The 17,587-nt window shown below is 45.2% G+C and overlaps 1 protein-coding gene and 1 long non-coding RNA gene across 2 annotated transcripts in view; one reads left to right on the forward strand and one right to left on the reverse strand.

Moving 5' to 3' along the window:
• The window catches only part of QPCT (glutaminyl-peptide cyclotransferase), a 24,959-nt gene extending 16,886 nt beyond the window's left edge, over nucleotides 1–8,073 (reverse strand). Inside the window, exons 1-2 of the mRNA XM_010997249.3 lie at nucleotides 7,861–8,073; nucleotides 881–1,027 (exon numbers count right to left, since the gene is read on the reverse strand). Coding sequence (XP_010995551.1) covers nucleotides 881–1,027; nucleotides 7,861–7,980 — 267 coding nt within the window. The 5' untranslated portion in view covers nucleotides 7,981–8,073. The remainder of the gene's footprint in view (nucleotides 1–880; nucleotides 1,028–7,860) is intronic.
• A 1-nt stretch (nucleotide 8,074) lies between these two features.
• LOC135323077 (uncharacterized) lies at nucleotides 8,075–10,827 on the forward strand. Its single transcript, XR_010384225.1, has 3 exons — nucleotides 8,075–8,477; nucleotides 8,908–9,027; nucleotides 9,854–10,827. It is a non-coding gene; the product is annotated as an uncharacterized LOC135323077 (long non-coding RNA).
• Nucleotides 10,828–17,587: the final 6,760 nt, after the last annotated feature.

The following is a 17,587-nucleotide window of genomic DNA, read 5'->3' on the forward strand; positions in this document are numbered from 1 at the left end:
TGGAGCTACTTTGGGAAAAAACGTCATTCAGAGATGGGGTTTGAGATTGCTTAAGAAGACTGTCACTGAGGAGGCAGAGACATTCAAGGTCTAGCCTACTTTATGGCTTAATATACCCTGTATAGCAGTCTTTTCCAAACTGGTAAAATCAGTGGGTCTTGAAATCAGCTTAGTGGGTCAAGACCAGTTTAAAAAAAAAAAACAAACTAGTAAAATAGAGTTAACAATATCAGAGTAGATTGCAGGTAATAGAAGTATTTTTCATGAAACTTCTGGATCAGTTAAATCTATCTTTAGGTTTCTGTGTATAAAATATAAAATATATGTGCGTGCATATATATGTGTGTGTGTATATATATATATATATAATTTTTTTTAACCATACATCAGAGTCAGAAGTATAAGAAGCACTGCACTGGAGAAAGTAACTTATCACTGTTCTTGACTCTCCTTTTAGGAAGAAAACAATTTTCCAAAGGGGACTGAATGCCTGTAAATACAGTAACTCACTCTTGACCCAGAACTGTTAAGCAAGGACTGTCCAATTCTGTTGATAACTGGGTGTTGAGGGTCCAGGAAAACATGGTTGGGTGCCTGGGGGTGTGTTAGAGAAATGATGAAGAGTTGAGTACTTAGTACCCTGTCTGAAGACCAGACAGAGACTTGACACATAAATTGGTTTAGGTTAACGTGCACCTCTTAATTCAGAACAGATATTTACTCTCAGTTGTTTGGTTTTTTTAGGTTGCTTATTCTGGTGAAGAATGAGATGAGATGACAGATCTGAATTTTAGACAACTCAGACCTTCGGGGACAGCATTCTCTCTGGCATGAAAGCAAAGTATTCAACAACCTTTGGGTTTGCGCACTGCGTTCTCACCTGGCGAGCAGCGTAGCTTCCAGGGGATCCGGGATACCGCTCTATCAGCAGTGGCCGTAAGTCATTTTGCCACATTTTAGAAATGCTGGTGCCTTCTGCAGCTTGCCGAAGAGATGACACATTCAGAAGGGCTGGTTGGTGATAATTCTGAGGATTAAATAAAATTATTTAACTGGCTATCATTTCATAATATGTTGAAGACTTACTTACCCTGAGACATTTGCGATTGTGAAATAATCGCTTTGAACCACAAAATAAAGGGATAGCTCTTAGATGATGCAAAATAAATGAAACCGCTCAACTTTAAAATTTAGCCCCTTAGATCTAGAAGTTAAACTAATTGTTTTGGCAGCTTGTTTTTAAAACAGAATTAAGGTCATGCTTTGAACCTGAGAATTAATAGTTAACACTTATATCCTGTGTAATAATTTTGGAACAATTGCTTTGTAAGACTAAAGTTTAAAAATACCAGTTGTTGATATCCTAGTCTTAAGAAAACTCAGTATTTCAAAAACTACAGCCAAGAAAACAATATACTTTGTTAGCATAATTGCTTTATAAAAGCCAGGGTGCTTTTACAGAAGAAGCATACTCTTGGGGTGAAAAAAGCTGGATTCAAAGTTTTCAGCTGCTATTTATAGGCTCTATGACCTTGGATAGGTCCCTTAACTTCTCATTACCCTCAAAATACTAATAAAGTAATTTCAGTTAGATCTGCAATGCCCAATCTGGTAGCCACTAGCCACAGGTGACTATTAAGCTCTCAGAAAGTAGCTCCTCAAAAGGAGGTGTGCTTTAAGTGTAATACACATACTGAATTTCCAAGACTTAGTATAAAAAAAAAAAGTAAAAGTAAAATATCTCAATAATTTTTTATAGTGATTACATGTTCAAATGATAATTTTTGATATATTGAGTTAAATATAGTATTAAAATTAATTCCACCGATTGCCTTTGACTTTTTTAATGGAGTTACTAAAAAATTTTAAATCACCTATGTGCTTCTCATTATATATTTCTATTGAACAGCTCTAACTTAGATGATTTGCAGTTCCTTTCAGCCGGAGCTTGATGATTCTGTACCCTAGTAAATATCACACTTTTTATCTCCAGTTAAAATTATTTTAATATTCTACTAATGCTCATACTCTTTGGTATACTTATATATTAACTAAGTGAACCTTAATTTAAGTAGCTAAATAAACATAACATTCAAATTTGTATTTTGGATATTACTTTACACATGCTGTATTTTTTTATGATACTAGTAATGTTGAATCAGCCATTCATTACATGTTTCTCAGGCACTTGATGATGGAATGTGTTACTCCTGCCCACTGGGAAGTGAGTTGTTGATCAGATGATTTCTTCCCTAAGGGGGATGATGATGTAACAGAAATTCTTTAGAATGCAAAACAGAACAGACAGAGTAAGCCCTGTCTACTTTATAGCTCTTTCCAAAACCACTGTAAGTTGAATATGTCTAAGTTATCATTTGAGAAACTGTGGAATTAGAATGCTTACTGCTAATTACTTACACTCATCTGTACTTGGATACGCCTCAGCATTACTCTCCAGTATTATCATGCAAAGAGCATGAGCTGTGGGTTCAGACAGACCCCTTTTAACTCAGCTGCGCAACTCAACTTCCACCATTTACTAGCTGTAACTCTGGCCAGGTTACTTAACCTTGTTAAGGCTTAATTTCCTCATCTGTAAAAAGGAAGTAATAACACTTGCTTCCTAGGGTAATTATAATTAAGTGAGCTAATATATGTAAATTGCCTCAGTAAATATTCAGTAAGTTTTATTGGTTCTGTTACTGTCCGTCGAACTCTAAAGAGCTATAGAATTTCGAGCTGGAAAGGCCACTTAGAGATGGTTATAATCGAACCTCCTTGATTTATGTCAGTGGAAGCTGAGGGTCATAGAAACCAGCTGAGTTTCCCAGTGTCGTAGGAGACTTACAGGTAAGTCTGAGAAAAGATCTTGGTTCTGTAGTTCCCAAACCCGTGCTGGCTCTACTCTGCCTCCCTGCGTAATCCATGAACTTCCAGGGCACTCCCAAATATTGATGCTGTGCCTAAACAGCATACAGTTTGTGTTTATTTACTGATTATACATTTTAAATATATTTCCTTAATAAATGTGTTGCTGCAGCCTTTAAATTCCTTGGTACCTCCAGGATCTAAGTCCTCGTGTTAACTCTCAAACAGCACTTTGAGAAGAAAGAGGGAGCTAAAAGACAAAACAGTAAAGATGTGAGAAGTGAAAAAAAAGAAAATGGAGGCAAGAAGTCAGAAGACTTAGATGGTTAATTATTGCTTAACCCAGCCAACAAGAGCCGCTGGTCTCTCCTGCTGCCTCACCAGCCCCATGCAAGGCCACTCGCCCCAGCTCACTGTGCTTCAGTCACCCTGGCATCCTTCCAGGCCCCAAAGCAGTGTGGGGCTCAGCCCTCCTGGGGCCTTTGCAGTGTGGTGCCTTCTACCTTGAAGGCTTTCCTCTTCCTCCTCAGCTGGCTAACTCCTGCTCACTTCAAGATGTAGCTTAGAGGCCTTGTGTGTTTACTTGTTTAAAGTCTGATTTCATGCAAGATGTCAACTCCAGGAGGACGAGAACTCTCTTATTTTCCACTCTCTCCCAGAGCCACACAGTGCCCGGCTCATTTGGCACACTCAACAAATATTGGATGAATTCATCAAATATAGAATTGACAGATGAATGATCTTTCTACAACAAACTTCACTAAGATGATGTTTACATAATAATAAGTAAAACGGGCATGTGTGACATCAGAAATATGAAATCAGTTGAATGCACAGAAATTATAAAAGCAGGAAAGACAAGCGTCTGCCTGCTGCAAAGGGCCAGGAAGTGCCGTGGTTCAATGCTGGTGGGCTTTATTCTTTTTAAATTTTTGAGAGTTGATGCTTGTGATGACTGAAGAGTTGGGTTGGCCCAGGGCAGTCACTGTGACAGTCAAGAACTATCGTGTCAAAGATTGTTTGACCAAGGGCTCCTTTCCTATTTACTGTCCATTACTCTATCCCAGAACCTACTTCGTCTCTGTTGTCCTTCACTCACAGTGAAAGGAAATCAAGCTGATGTTTGAATGGCCAATTTATGGAGGCTTGAAAGAGTTCCTAAAAGATTTAAGAAAAAACGGGAACAAAATAAATAACCCTCCAGCATTTCTACCTGTAACAGTCATCGTGGATGAAACATAGTCGACAAATAGCACCAAAAAACACTTAACTGATGAATAAAGGGTAAGCTCATCAGACGGGCCCATTAGTGCTCCTGAATACAGACTTAGCTGTGTGGATCCTCAATCTCCTGGGCTCGCCTATTTAATTAATATACTTCAGTAAAGAGCCCTCCTCTCCCTGCCCCTCTGGGAATGAAGATGCCCCTATGAAGTCACAGAGATTAAAAGCTTCCCAATCAGTGAAGGACACAGAGAGGGAAAAAGCCACACTCCGTTAATTACTTAAGCCTTTCTCCTCATTAAAGCCCTGTATGGAGAAGCATTTGATTTTCCCAACCTAAATGGCAACCATTCAATTTTTATGGAGGCTGACTCTCAGAACTCAAAACATACAACTATCTATGTGGAGATGAGAAGAAGGAGTAAGAGCAGAAACCTGGAAAGATATGCGGGCTGGGCATGAGGACAGAAAATGAGGCAAAAACTGTGTAGCCCAATGTTAAATGCCAACCCCAAATTATTCTAGGTTTATTTCAGTTAAAAAGCATGTAGACAATTTTCTACTGGTACAGGCATTCTCAGAGGAATGAGTCTCTATTACAGCCCCTGCTTTGTCTTTTCATCCAGGCAGAAAGGACAATAAGTCTGCTTCAGGTGACAAGAATCTCTCCACTAAAAAAAGTATGAACCAGATATCCTACAGCATCTCCTCTGGACTAATCACATGGTGCCAGACCCAAGGGGGGTTTAATTACATAATTTGTAGAGCTGACCCAGCTTGCAGAGGGATTTGAAGTCCCAAATCATTGAATTCAAGGGCAATCATTACAAAAGCACAGCCAATTCAATTTCAGCTTCTATTCCATATGAGCATCTCCCAGACAGTACTCAGATTAATACCTGTGTCTACTGCAAATTCAACCCAGCCAGCATTTACTGAACTCCTTCTGTGTTCGATGCCACTGACATTACAAATGCAGTTGTGGAACAGTTGGGAACTGAATAAGATAAAGTTCTGACTTTAAATGCTAGCAGCCTTCTATCTAAAAGCAAAATAGTGCAGGCTTTGAAAACAATTTATGGCCAAATCCTAGCTACCTCACTTACTAGCTGTGACCCAGAAAAGTGTCCTTATCTGTATAATGGATGTCATAGTACTTAACCTGTTGGAAGAAGCTCAAAATGGCACATTTTCTTTATCCCTCTACCAACACCCGGCCTACCACTGGCTCCCTGTTCTTGCCTTGGAGTCTCCGTCGCTGCTTCGTGATTCATAAGAATCACGATGGGTAGAGAGGTGGATAGCCAAGGACTTTTAGAACCATGGAGGAGGGGAACCCTAAGGACTTTTAGAACATATGTGGCTCCAGAAAGCAGAAGAATGTGAAATGCTAGAGAGAACAGTAACTGTCTTCCAGAACTACCCTGGAGGAGGACTCCTAGATTTGGCCAACTCTCCTGTGCGAGGATCCTCTTTTCAAAAAATCTGCCCCTCTACCCTCAATGTGACTTGAATTTTTCTACTTTGCCTTAGTTATAATAAAGGAAAATTCTACCAATTAAAATACATTGGGTCCTGGTTTTACGATAGACAAAGTTGGGAAACAACCTAAATATCCAACAATAAAGGGAGTTTAAGGAAAGATGATTTTCTACTGTAATCATGGTCAAGTTTCCTCATCTGTAAGTTGGATATGAATGTACCCTCCTCACAAGGGCACTGTGAGGTTCAAGTGAGATGCTTTTATAGAGAATACCTGGTACCCCGATGCCAATGCTCCTAAATATACACCTGTGGGCCCACCTATGAATCTAACAACTGAAAATATTGCTTTTATGGAAAAACTATTTACAGGTTTCAAATAAGCAAATCACAGTCTTCTGAACACAACCATAAGCTAGAGTTGAGCTGTTTTTACATATTAGATCCCACTGGAAGAGGCATACCTTTATTTCAAAGCAAAGAAAATGGATTTCAAAATTCATCTTTTACCACCCCTGACCTTTCCAGCAGACCAGTGTACCAAGGGCACACCTTACACGATTAAAATAGCTAAATGCCAGGTAGTACAGGAAGGCATGTATTTTAACGTGGATTAATTAACCTCCAAGGCTGCAAACTGTACTGGCCACCTGGAAGACTTTATGAAAACTTGGAGAGTAAGGCTCCCTCTAACTAATCTGGCTAATTTTGTCACCTGCCTCATTTGCTTGCACCATATGAAAGGATACAGTTTCCCAACAGAATAGTGATTAGAATATTAAATCACTGTTCTTAAATATAAAAGGGATTCCTGCTTTAAAAGACAAGTCTCAAAAGTTAGAGTCTCATTAATTTAAAACATTGTGAGAATCCAGCACCTTCTCCCACCCACAAATTTATCCTGCCTGTAAACAATCCCTCCAGAGTTACTCCTTCAAACAGTCCCTACTTTACTTATTCCCATCCATTTCCATGTATCATAAAGACATTTGGCACAGCTCCACATTCTGGTAGTTGATGCCCCATTCCCCATTTCTGGCTAGGAAGTTACTCATGATGGAGTAAAGGAGAAGATTAAGTTTATAACTCTGTTTCTTAATGGACATCACTCCTGCTGAACCCCAATGGGAAATTTTTCTTATAATGACGTTATTCTTGAGTTGACTTCCTCATTCTCATCAGGTTCCCTACAGCTGGTGGTGTCCATGTGTAAGTGGGGTATGTTGTGGTCCTTGAATGGTGAAGCTGTAAGTATAGCTCAGAGAACTGAAATGGGCCATTCATATACATATGTCTGTGGCTGGGGAGGATGAGCATGTGGGTCAACAGAGGGCCTGTGCATTCACAGAGTGTCCTGTATTTTAAACCTGTGAGTCAATACTGTGGCAGGCTGTAAGCGTTTAAAAGATCTGTTCAACAACATTGTCAAATTTACAACCCTTTACTTTGCTGCTTTTCTTAGTATCTTTAAAAGTATATTACCATTTTACTCCCCTTTACTTTGCTGCTTTTCTTAGTATCTTGAAAAGTATATTACCATTTTAGTCCAATACTATTAACTTTTGCTTAAGTCCCTAGCAATTTCAGGATTTCAAAACTATCACACAAAAAAAGGAAATTCTTGTAAATACTTCACAAAGACGGAACTTGCAAACCACTTTCACCGTTAAGTTCCTTACATGAAATCTTCACCTACAACTCGATACATTTATCTGACAATTGCATTTTACTCTTTTAAGGAAAAAAAATATTTTAAAGTAAATCGGGTCTCCAGTTAAGCTCCTTCATTCGGAGATGATCCACTTAAAAATCTAAAAGAGACCAATAGTAATACACGTCCGTGCCGAGACAGCATGGAAACTTCAACGTCGCGAGGACTTCCGTGGATGCCGGGGCGAAGGAGCCGTGGGCACTCCCCCCAAGCGCGCCCCGCACCCTGGCGACCCGGAGCGCAGAGACCGCCGGCCTCGCGTGTGCCGAAAGGGCGGTGGCGCTGCGATGCGCCTTCACCTCCCCGCGCGGCCACCGCCAGCGAGTCACACTTCCTGTGCCTATCGGTACCCACATCAGACCGCAGCCTAGGGGAGGCTGGTGACATCACCCTGCTCCCGTGGCGTTCCCAAAGCAGCCCCGAGGCCAGCGAGGCCCCCAGGCGAGGACGCAGAGCTCCGACTTCTCCGGACGCCGGGGCCCCGGGCTCTGCCCCGCCTCCCATCCTGCCTCGGTGGGGCTTGCGGGACCCCGCAAGAGCCGCCCGCGTACAATCACGCAGCAGCAGCTACTCACCTTCTCCTGTGTCCAGGCTGCCGCGCCCCGACTGATCCCCCAAGCCACCAGGGGCAGGGCGGTTACCAGCAGCAGCAGGTGGAGAGTGCCCAGGACGCGCCGGTCCCCGCCGCCTGCCATCTCTCCTGAGCTGTCTGGGCGCGGGTTCCCAGAGCTGCCGGCGGTCACGAGCTCGGGAACGCGCGTCCTTCGCCTTCCCCCGTCTCCACCCTTGGGTCTGCGCCCGCCTCCCCATCGTCTCCTGGTCGCCTCCCCACTGCGCTGCGCAGGCCGTAGCCCTGGCTCTCCCCCCCCCCCCCCACCCCCTACCTTAGCTGTCCTGGGAGGCACAAGCCTCCGAATCCATGGGAACAGAGACGACCACTTTCTTGTCTAGATGAGGAAGAAAGGAAGGAGGGAAAAGACATGGAAGAAGCATTTTTATGATGTCCAATGCCATGACTGGGCATAGAAAGGGGAGGGAGGGCTCATGAGACCCTGTGGTGTTTTTAAATGTTTTCCCGTAGCTCATTAAAAGCGAATGGACAGGGACAAACATTTACCGAATACTTCCGTACCAGCCACTGTCCTAGGTGCTTTCCTGATGTTCCTGTATTTAATCTTCATAACCATTTGAAGTAAGTATTAATCCCATTTTACAGATGAAGAAACTGGTATCCCCTGTACAAAGCCTGAATTGGAACCCTTAAAGTATTTCCTTTATAAGAGCTCATCATATCTTCTCTCTCTCTCTCTCCCACCCCCACTCTTTTTTTCCTTACAAATAGTTACCTTGCTTTGTAGGGGACAGACTGAGAAGTGTGGTTGAAGTAATTTTCTGAAATAAGTAAGATCTAGAATGTTCACAGTGGCTGTTTAGGCAGCCATGTCCTCCAATCCATACCCAATAGGAAAAGCTAAATACAATTGTATTTACTTCGTAACATCAAAGATCACTGTTACGGAGATAATCTTAGAAAAAAATAAAACAGTATCTCAGTTTTATCTGTAGGTTTCTAGTGTAAATTGTCAGGACAATTATTTCACCATCCTCTTTTTCTTCCACAGTGAGGATCAGGGTGTGGGCTGCCCTGAGTCATCCATCTCCTGGTAACATATAGATCCCAGAAAAAAATCAAAACAAGAACACTGAAACAGACGTGTTTCACAGAGAGCAAAGGTCTGAAGGTAATGGAGCCTGCCAGAAGGCTCACCCACTCTATCTTCTTGAGCTTGGCTGTCAGAGTGAGTTTAAAACAGGAGAGGGCTGACCTGGGAAATATACTATCTGCCCTCCTCTGGAGCTACAGGGGAAGACAGGGTGGAAGTACCTACTTCCCTGATCTTCAAAATTACTAATCTTATTCATGTGTGAGAGTTTTGTGACAATTTAAATCTTCAGGCTCAAAGAAAGTTAAATAGCTTCTTTAGTACATCCATGGACAGTTCTTCTGATAATCGGAGCACCTCAGAACTTTCTGTTGGTGTATATTGAGGACAAAACTGCTATCACAGCTCCCAATATATTTTCTCTTTTGCTGCTTAGACCAAACTTGAAATAGTGGGTTTCCTGAGTGGCTGGGTAAGAAACAGCACGATTGTTTTTCTTACCCTATTACCTTTTTATCTTTCCACAGCATGATTTCTGTAAGAAAGGGAAGGTAGAAATAGCAAGCCTATATGAAACAAAATGTTAAAGATGATATGCTAAGTATAAGCAATTCAAAATAAGAAAGAAAGAAACGCATGAGTTAAAATGTTAACACATAATTTTGATGATTATCTTCCATTGCTTAGAGATCTCCAATTTTCTCCAGTTTTGGTTATATTTAAGTCAATAAAATGCTGTTGCAGTTTGGGATCTACAGGAAGTGGACTCTGAGACAGAGTTTAGCATTCAGGATGTGTATTAGGGAGTGCCCTTGGGACAAACCCCTGTGGGAGGGGAGGGAGGAACAGGACCAGGCAGAGGGAAGAGTCGGCAGGGAAGTAACCCTCCACCCTCACCCCACAGCCTCACCCAACCCTGTGGAGAGCCCTGGAGCTGAAATGACTGTCAGAGTTGTCCCAAAGTGAGCCAAAATGGCTGGAACTTTATACCCTCACCTCAATGGGGTGACTTCCTACAAGCAGCAATCTGCAGCCAAAAGACCTGACAGCTAGAGGCTGTCAGCCAACAGCACTCCAACAGCTGGAACAGAGTCCTTCACTGAAGGGGATCTGAATAGTACATCTCTGTATCTGCTACTAATGCACCTGTATGATGTAAGGCATACAAATCTAAAACACTTTGCATAGTAGGTGAAGCTGATTTTAGAAAATTGTTTTTTACACCAGTGGGCTTTTCTGACAACTTTCCATAAATCTACAGATCCAATACAACTCTATTTATGTGTCCCTCCCTTCTTTATTTGTATCTTTTCTTGTGCTTTATACCCTAAATATCCATCTTCCCCTTTTCTTCATTCATTCTTCTTTTCTGTCCTCCTTCATTCTGGAAACTTTCAGAAATTCCTCCTGTCTGATATTTTTTTCCCTACTGCAATTTTCCCATCTTCAACTCCTTCTACTGAAGGTAACTCATAACTATTACATTTAATTTAACAATTCCAGGCCCTGTTTTTCATCACGTAAAAAAATCACTTGTGTATGCAGTGACAGCATTAATTACAAGTGGAGTGGTTATCATCTTTAATATGGTATTGAGAAGGAAAAGCTTGGGCTGGGCCAACACTGGGCTGGGCTAACTCATAAATTTTAAGTTAACTCATGAATTTTAAGTTTCACCTTGCTAGACTGGTTTCGGGTTATTGCAAGCGACCCTTTGCTTCCGCTTTTATGATACTGCCTAGCTGTACTCACCCTATTGGCTGATGGACCCCGAGCTTGTAAGCGACCCTATAAAACCTCACTCACACTTCCCAGAGGCACTCAGAGCTCTGGAGCAATAGCCCCTCTGAGCTCGCCGGCATAATAAACCTGAGTACTCCAACCCTCCCTCCGAGTGGTGTTTGTTTCTTGGCTGGCCTGCCATTTCTGTAACATTTCTGGAGGCCCCAGTGAGATTCAACAATATGCCAGCCCCTTGAGCTGCTGGACTGGTGGTTCTGGCCAATCGGGGGACAAGACTCTGGCGACAAACAAGGTGGCACCACCCGACGGTATTCCAGGTTCTCTTTCGCCACGGTGGCTCAGCCCCCCCGTGAGGCCAGACCTCAGCCAGACTCGGTGGAGGGACAGACAGACTCACCAGGCAACCGTCCAGACAAGGTAGGACCCCAGGATTAAAATCAGGTCCTGTCCCAGTGGACAGAAGAGGAGGCTGATCCCTTCCTGCACCCGAATGGTGCACCAGGTTTCAGGATAATGTGGGAGGACTGTTAACCTCTATATATGTGTGTGTATGTGTGAATGTGCAGCCTGAAAAGTGTGTGATCAGGCTCAAGTTTGTAGCTCCACAGCTTCTGGCTACAGTCTGAGTGAGTCCCAACCTGCAGTTCTGTGGTGACCTCATACACCTCAGGGCGGTATCATCCCCTCAGGGATCGGAGTCAGAAGTTTATACTGACCCGCCAAAGCTAAGAGGCACCTTAGTCCTCACGAGGGGAGCAGCCAGGCGGATGCAGCGAAATCCCTCCCTTGTCTTGTCTGCGACACCGGCACAGGGTGGCCACACCGGAGGGAAAGGGACATAAAACGGCCAATGAGTCAGTACCCCCTGTGCCCCCGGAGGCTAGGATGCCATTTCTTTGAGAAAGTCTCTTACCTATCTCTGTCACAGAACACCTGAGACTTGCTGTCCCAGCTCCTGAACTGACATAATGGGTGTCCCTTTTGCCTAACCTCAGACTCTCAGGACTTGAGTTTAGAACAGAGATTTCTTCAAGACTGGGCTCACCTGGCCTTAGAAGTCCCCTTTCTAGTCCATTTGTTTAGCCATCAACCGTCAGTCCCAGTCCCTTTGGTATGTTAGTTCAGGATAAAGGGAGGATTTGGTGAGGAAGCCCCTGGAGCTAGCTCTTGCCTTAGGCTTTAGTGACGTCAGCCATGGCTGGAGCCCTGACTCTTTGACCAAGTTAGCCTTCAAATGACTCACAGAGCCAGCAAGAGAGCGGTCCTTCTGAGAACTCCAGTGCTTTGAAGAGTGGAGAAGGAGGAGATATAAAGGCTACCTTCCCAAGCACCCAAAGCAACAGACTTACCATCCTTAAAACACCTAGACGAAATGGGAGGCTCAAAGTTAAAACCCACCACCCTAGACTGCATGATTAAGAATTTCAAAAAGGGGTTCTCAGGAGACTATGGAGTTCGAATGGCCCCTGGCAAGCTCTGTACTTTGTATGAGCTTGAATGGCCGGCCTTTGGAGTCAGATGGCCCTCAGGAGGAACTTTGGACCTAGCAACAGTGCGAGCAGTCTATCACATAATTACTTGAACCCCAGGCCACCCAGATCAATTCCCTTACATTGACTCCTGGCAGAATATTGCCCAGACTCTACCCCCATGGATTCAGTTCTACTCAAATGGACCTGGACAGTGCAAGATACTAGCAGCTCAGCCGGTGCAGGCCAAAAAGACAGATAGAGAAAAGCCTATTCTCCAGGGAGACACAGAAGATGAGACAGGCCTGCCCCCTCCATATGTCCCCGGGGCACTGACACCTCCAGTCCCACTGGAGACACCGCCACCACCTGTATCACCAGCTCCCCAGTCTGAGGACCCAGAGGCAGAGCCTGACCCCTAGCCTGAGCCGGTAGGAAGGAGACTGCTCAGCACAAGCTGGGAGACCAGCACCATGGGCCCTCCAAATGCCACTGCGGGAGACACATGGGCCACAGAAAGTTGGGGAAGACGGGGCTGTTCAACCCGGGCGCCCCATATTCTACTACCAACCCTTTAGCACTACAGACCTTCTCAATTGGCGCCATCATACTCCTTCCTACACTGAAAAACCACAGGCTATGATTGGCCTTGTAGAGTCTATCTTTTATTCTCACTGGACCATCTGGGAAGATGTTTGCCAGCTGCTTCTGACCCTTTTCAATACGGAGGAGAAGACGCATTCTCACTAAAGCACAAAAATGGCTACAGGGCCAAGCCCCCGGGGACACACTGGATGTTGAGGGGTGGACCATGACGCGGCCCCTGACACCAGACCAAATTGGGACTTTAACACCCAAGAAGGAAGAGAAGCACTGCATGAGTACCGGGAAGCCATCCTACAAGGACTAAGAGCAGGAGCCAAGAAGCCGACTAATAGTCTGATACAACCACGGTGATCCAGAGGCCAGACGAAACACTCACTGACTTCTATGAGAGACCCTGTGAAGCATTCCGAGTCTATACCCCATTTGACCCTGAGGCCCAAGAAAACCAGCGGATGGTCACTGCTGCCCAATCGTGCCCAGATATACGCCGGAAACTCCAGAAACTGGTTGGATTCGCAGGGATGAATGCTACACAGCTGCTGGAAGTAGCAAACAAGGTTTTTGTAAACCGAGAACGGGAAGTCAAACGAGAAGCAAACCAGCAAATGAAGCAGAAAGCAGCACTCCTTGCAGCAGCCCTGGGGAAAATAGGCTTCGACCAGAATCCTGCACCACCTCGGATAAGGGGACCCCGACCCTGGATGCCCTTGAGCCGAGACCAGTGTGCATACTGCCAGGAGACAGGACCCTGGAAGAACAAGTGCCCAAACAGAAAGGATGGGAAGAGAGCACCCCTCAAGAAGCCTACCTACCTACCTACCTCATCAGACTGGCTGGAATCGACTCAGAATAGGAAGGACCGGGCTCCCTGCCCCTGGGCCCCCAGGAGCCCAGGGTGAAGATGTTGATAGGGAGCCAGCCAATGACTTTTATGGTGGACACAGGAGCAGAATATTCTGTGATGACCCAGCCTATAGCCCCCCTGACCAAGAGAAAGGTGACCATTATAGGGACTACTGGGGACTCAACTGCCCGCCATTTCTGCCAACCACGATCCTGTCAAGTAGGGGGCCATCTAGTGACACGTAAATTTTTATACTTGCCTGAATGCCTGATACCATTGCTCAGAAGAGACCTTCTATCTAAATTGGGGGCTCAAATTACCTTCATCCCCGGGAAACAAGCATACCTGACCCTCCAGGGAGGGTCCATGATCCTGGCTATCTCCGTTCCCTGAGAGGAGGAATGGCATTTGTATGAAAATAGTGAATCCCCCCCCCCCCAAGAAAAACCCTGATGGGCTCATGGAAGAGTTCCCATCGGTCTGGGCTGAAAATGGGCCACCAGGCCTAGCACATAATCAAGCACCACTAGTAATTGACCTCAAGCCTGGAGCTAGCCCAGTTAGGCAGAGACAATACCCTATGCCTCAAGAGGCACACCTAAGAATCCAGAAGCACATACAGCACCTACGGCAAGAGGGAATCTTAACTGAATGCAGATCTCCTTGGAACACACCGTTGCTCCCAGTAAAGAAAGCGGAGGGAACAGACTATAGACCAGTTCAGGACCTACAGAAGGTCAACGAAGTAACCATCACCATACACCCAGTGGTGCCAAACCCATATACTCTCCTAGGCCTCATTCCCACAAGTGCCAGATGGTTCACATGTCTGGACCTTAAAGACACTTTCTTCTGCCTTTGACTCTCACTGGTGAGCCACCCCATATTCGCATTGGAAAGCGAGGATCCTCATGCAGGGAGGAAAACCCAACTGACTTGGACGCGCCTTCCCCAAAGGTTTAAAAACTCACCCACCCTGTTTGGAGAGGCACTAGCCACAGACCTTGTAAAATTCCCTGGGGAAATGCTGAACTGCACCCTGCTCCAATATGTGGATGATTTGTTACTAGCCAGTCCAGGAGAAGAATACTGTTGGAGAGGAACTCGAGCCTTTCTGGAGTTACTCCAGACGACGGGATACAAGGTCTCGTGGAAAAGGGCCCAAATCTGCAAGAAGACGGTCAAATACCTGGGATTCATTATCTCAAAAGGACACCAAGCCTTGCAGCCAGAACGAAAACAAGTTATTTGCGCCACACCAAGACCACAGACAGAAAGGAAACTACAGGAATTCCTAGGTGCAGCTGGTTCCTGCTGGATCTGGATTCCTGGATTTTCAAGGATAGCCAAGCCCCTATAAGAGGCTACTGCTGGGTCAAGGAAGGAAGCCCTCCAGTGGGAAACTAAACAAGAAAATGCCTTCAGGCAACTAAAAGAATTATTGATCCAGGCTTCGGCATTGGGTCTGCCAGATGTGACACGGGATTTCAACCTGTTTGTACATGGAAGAGATCAGGTCGCTCTCGGAGTCCTGACTCAGAATGTGAGACCATGGCAGCGCCCCGTGGCCTATTTGTCCAAAAGACTGGACCCAGTGGCATCAGGATGGCCACCCTATCTGTGGGCCCTCGCTGCCACAGCCCTCCTGGTCAATGAGGCAGACAAACTCACGCTGGGACAGACTTTAAACATAAGAGTGCCCTGCTCCATGGTGACACTGATGAACAGCCCAGGTTACAAGTGGATAACGAATGCAAGGATGACCCACTACCAGGAGATATTATGTGAGAATCCAAGGGTGCGCCTGGAGACTGTACGAACCTTAAACCCAGCCATTTACCTACCTTAAGAGAAAGGACAGCCTGACCATGACTGTGAGGAAGTCATTGAAAAAGTATACGCAAGCAGGCCTGTTCTGACTGACATGCCCGTCCAAAACCCAGACCTGGAGCTCTTTATGGACAGCAGCAGTTACGTGCAAGATGGACAACGGCGGGCAGGATATGCCGTCACAACAACCTGCGATGTGATCAAGGCAGAACCCCTTCCCCCGGGATGGTCTGCCCAGCAAGCAGAGATTTGGGCTCTGGTCCAGGCACTAAGAGAAGGAAAAGGAAAGCGAGTCAACATATATACAGACTCCAAATATGCTTTTGCAACCCTTCATGTACATGGAGCCATCTATAAGGAGAGAGGACTTTTGACTGCTGGGGGAAAGGAAATCAAGAACAAAGAAAAAAATCCTATAGTTACTGGAGGCAGTATGGGATCTGAAGGAAGTGGCCGTTATCCATTGTAAGGGACACCAAAAAGGAAATGACCCTGTGAGCCAAGGTAACAGGCTGGCTGATCAAAAGGCAAAAGAGGTAGCTGCCTGGGAATAGCCGGTGACCACAATTATGGCAGTGCCAGAGTTACCCACTTCCCCAGAATATAGCCAGGATGAAAACAAGTGGGCACAAACAGAACAAGGTAAAAAAGGAAAGGATGGATGGTGGGTCATGGCAGGTGGGAGAATATTCATCCCAGAGCATCTGGCCTACTGCATAGTCAAACAACATGAAGCCACCCACATGGGAAAAATGGCTCTGGAGACCCTCCTAAAGCGATATTTTCTGATTTCTTGCCTCCCCACTTTATGCGCATCAGTTTCTCAATGCTGTTTGCTCTGTGCTCAAAACAACCCAAAACAAGGACCTACTGGGCCAATGGGAATACAACAATGCGGACTGGCTCCCTTCGAAGACTTAGAAGTAGGTTTTACTGAACTTGGGCCCAGTAGGGGATATAAATACCTACTGGTTTTCATCTGTACCTTCACAGGATGGGTAGAAACCTACCCCATCAGGACTGAAAAAGCAAGAGAGGTCACAAAGGTTCTCCTCAGGAATGTTATCCCTTGATTTGGAATGCCTACCTCCATCAGGTCCAACAGTGGACCCGCCTTCATGGCAGAGGTTGTACGAGTGGCAAAAGCACTGAACATCCATTGGAATTTACACACAACATACCGACCCCAAAGCTCCAGGAAAGTGGAATGAATGAGCAGGACTCTGAAACAAATTATAACCAAAATCAGCCAAGAAACTCAGCTCCCTTGGGTGGACATTTTGCCCTTGGCTCTGTTGTGAATTTGATGCACCCCAAGATTTAACATCAGGTACTCCCCATTTGAGATTCTCTATGGGTGGCCCCCGCCCATAGTCAAAGTAGGAAACACCACCCCAGAGGCAGGAAATTTAGAGCTCCATTGCCAGTTACACGGGTGAGGACAAGTCTTACAGGAGATCTGGAGTTGGGTAATAGAAAGAACCCCCATCTCACTAGGAATCCAGGTGCATCCCCACAAACTGGGAGACCAAGTATGAGTGAAGGACTGGAAAAAGGAACCCCTGAAACCAACGTGGAAGGGACCATATTTAGTTGTACTAACTACCCCAACAGCTGTTAAGGTTGCAGGAATCGTCCCGTGGATCCACCACTCCAGGGTTAAGAGAGTGACTTCACCTCAGACAGAGTGTCCCTGGAAAATTGAGAGCGTCCCAGGGGACCCGCTCAAGATCAAGATCAAGAGAGATCAGAAAAGGATCAATAAGCCCTGCTCTAGACACACCCAGAAGCTGGCTAGTCAATGCATGGCTGAAGCCTGAGGAAAACTCAGCGAAACTGCTGAATGTATTCTTCTTGTGCTCCTTTGCCTTTTTCCTTGTTTGCTGTACTAGCCTGCTTATCGGCAATGGAGCTGGCCAGCACCGCCTCACCTGACTGGAATATAGGCCATAAGATCCTGATAGCTATTTTATACCTTGTTATAACTAGTTTCATCACTGCAGCATTATGTCTAAGATAATCATAGGGTTAATGCTACTGATGTTACTGGTGTCTTTGACCAGTGGGCACTGGGATGAGGAGATAGAAGACATGAGAAATGAATTACGCAGCACGCCCCAGAGAACACAACAGGGTAGACAATATC

The sequence above is a fragment of the Camelus dromedarius genome, chromosome 15 (assembly GCF_036321535.1).
Source record: "Camelus dromedarius isolate mCamDro1 chromosome 15, mCamDro1.pat, whole genome shotgun sequence".
Lineage (NCBI taxonomy): Eukaryota > Metazoa > Chordata > Mammalia > Artiodactyla > Camelidae > Camelus > Camelus dromedarius.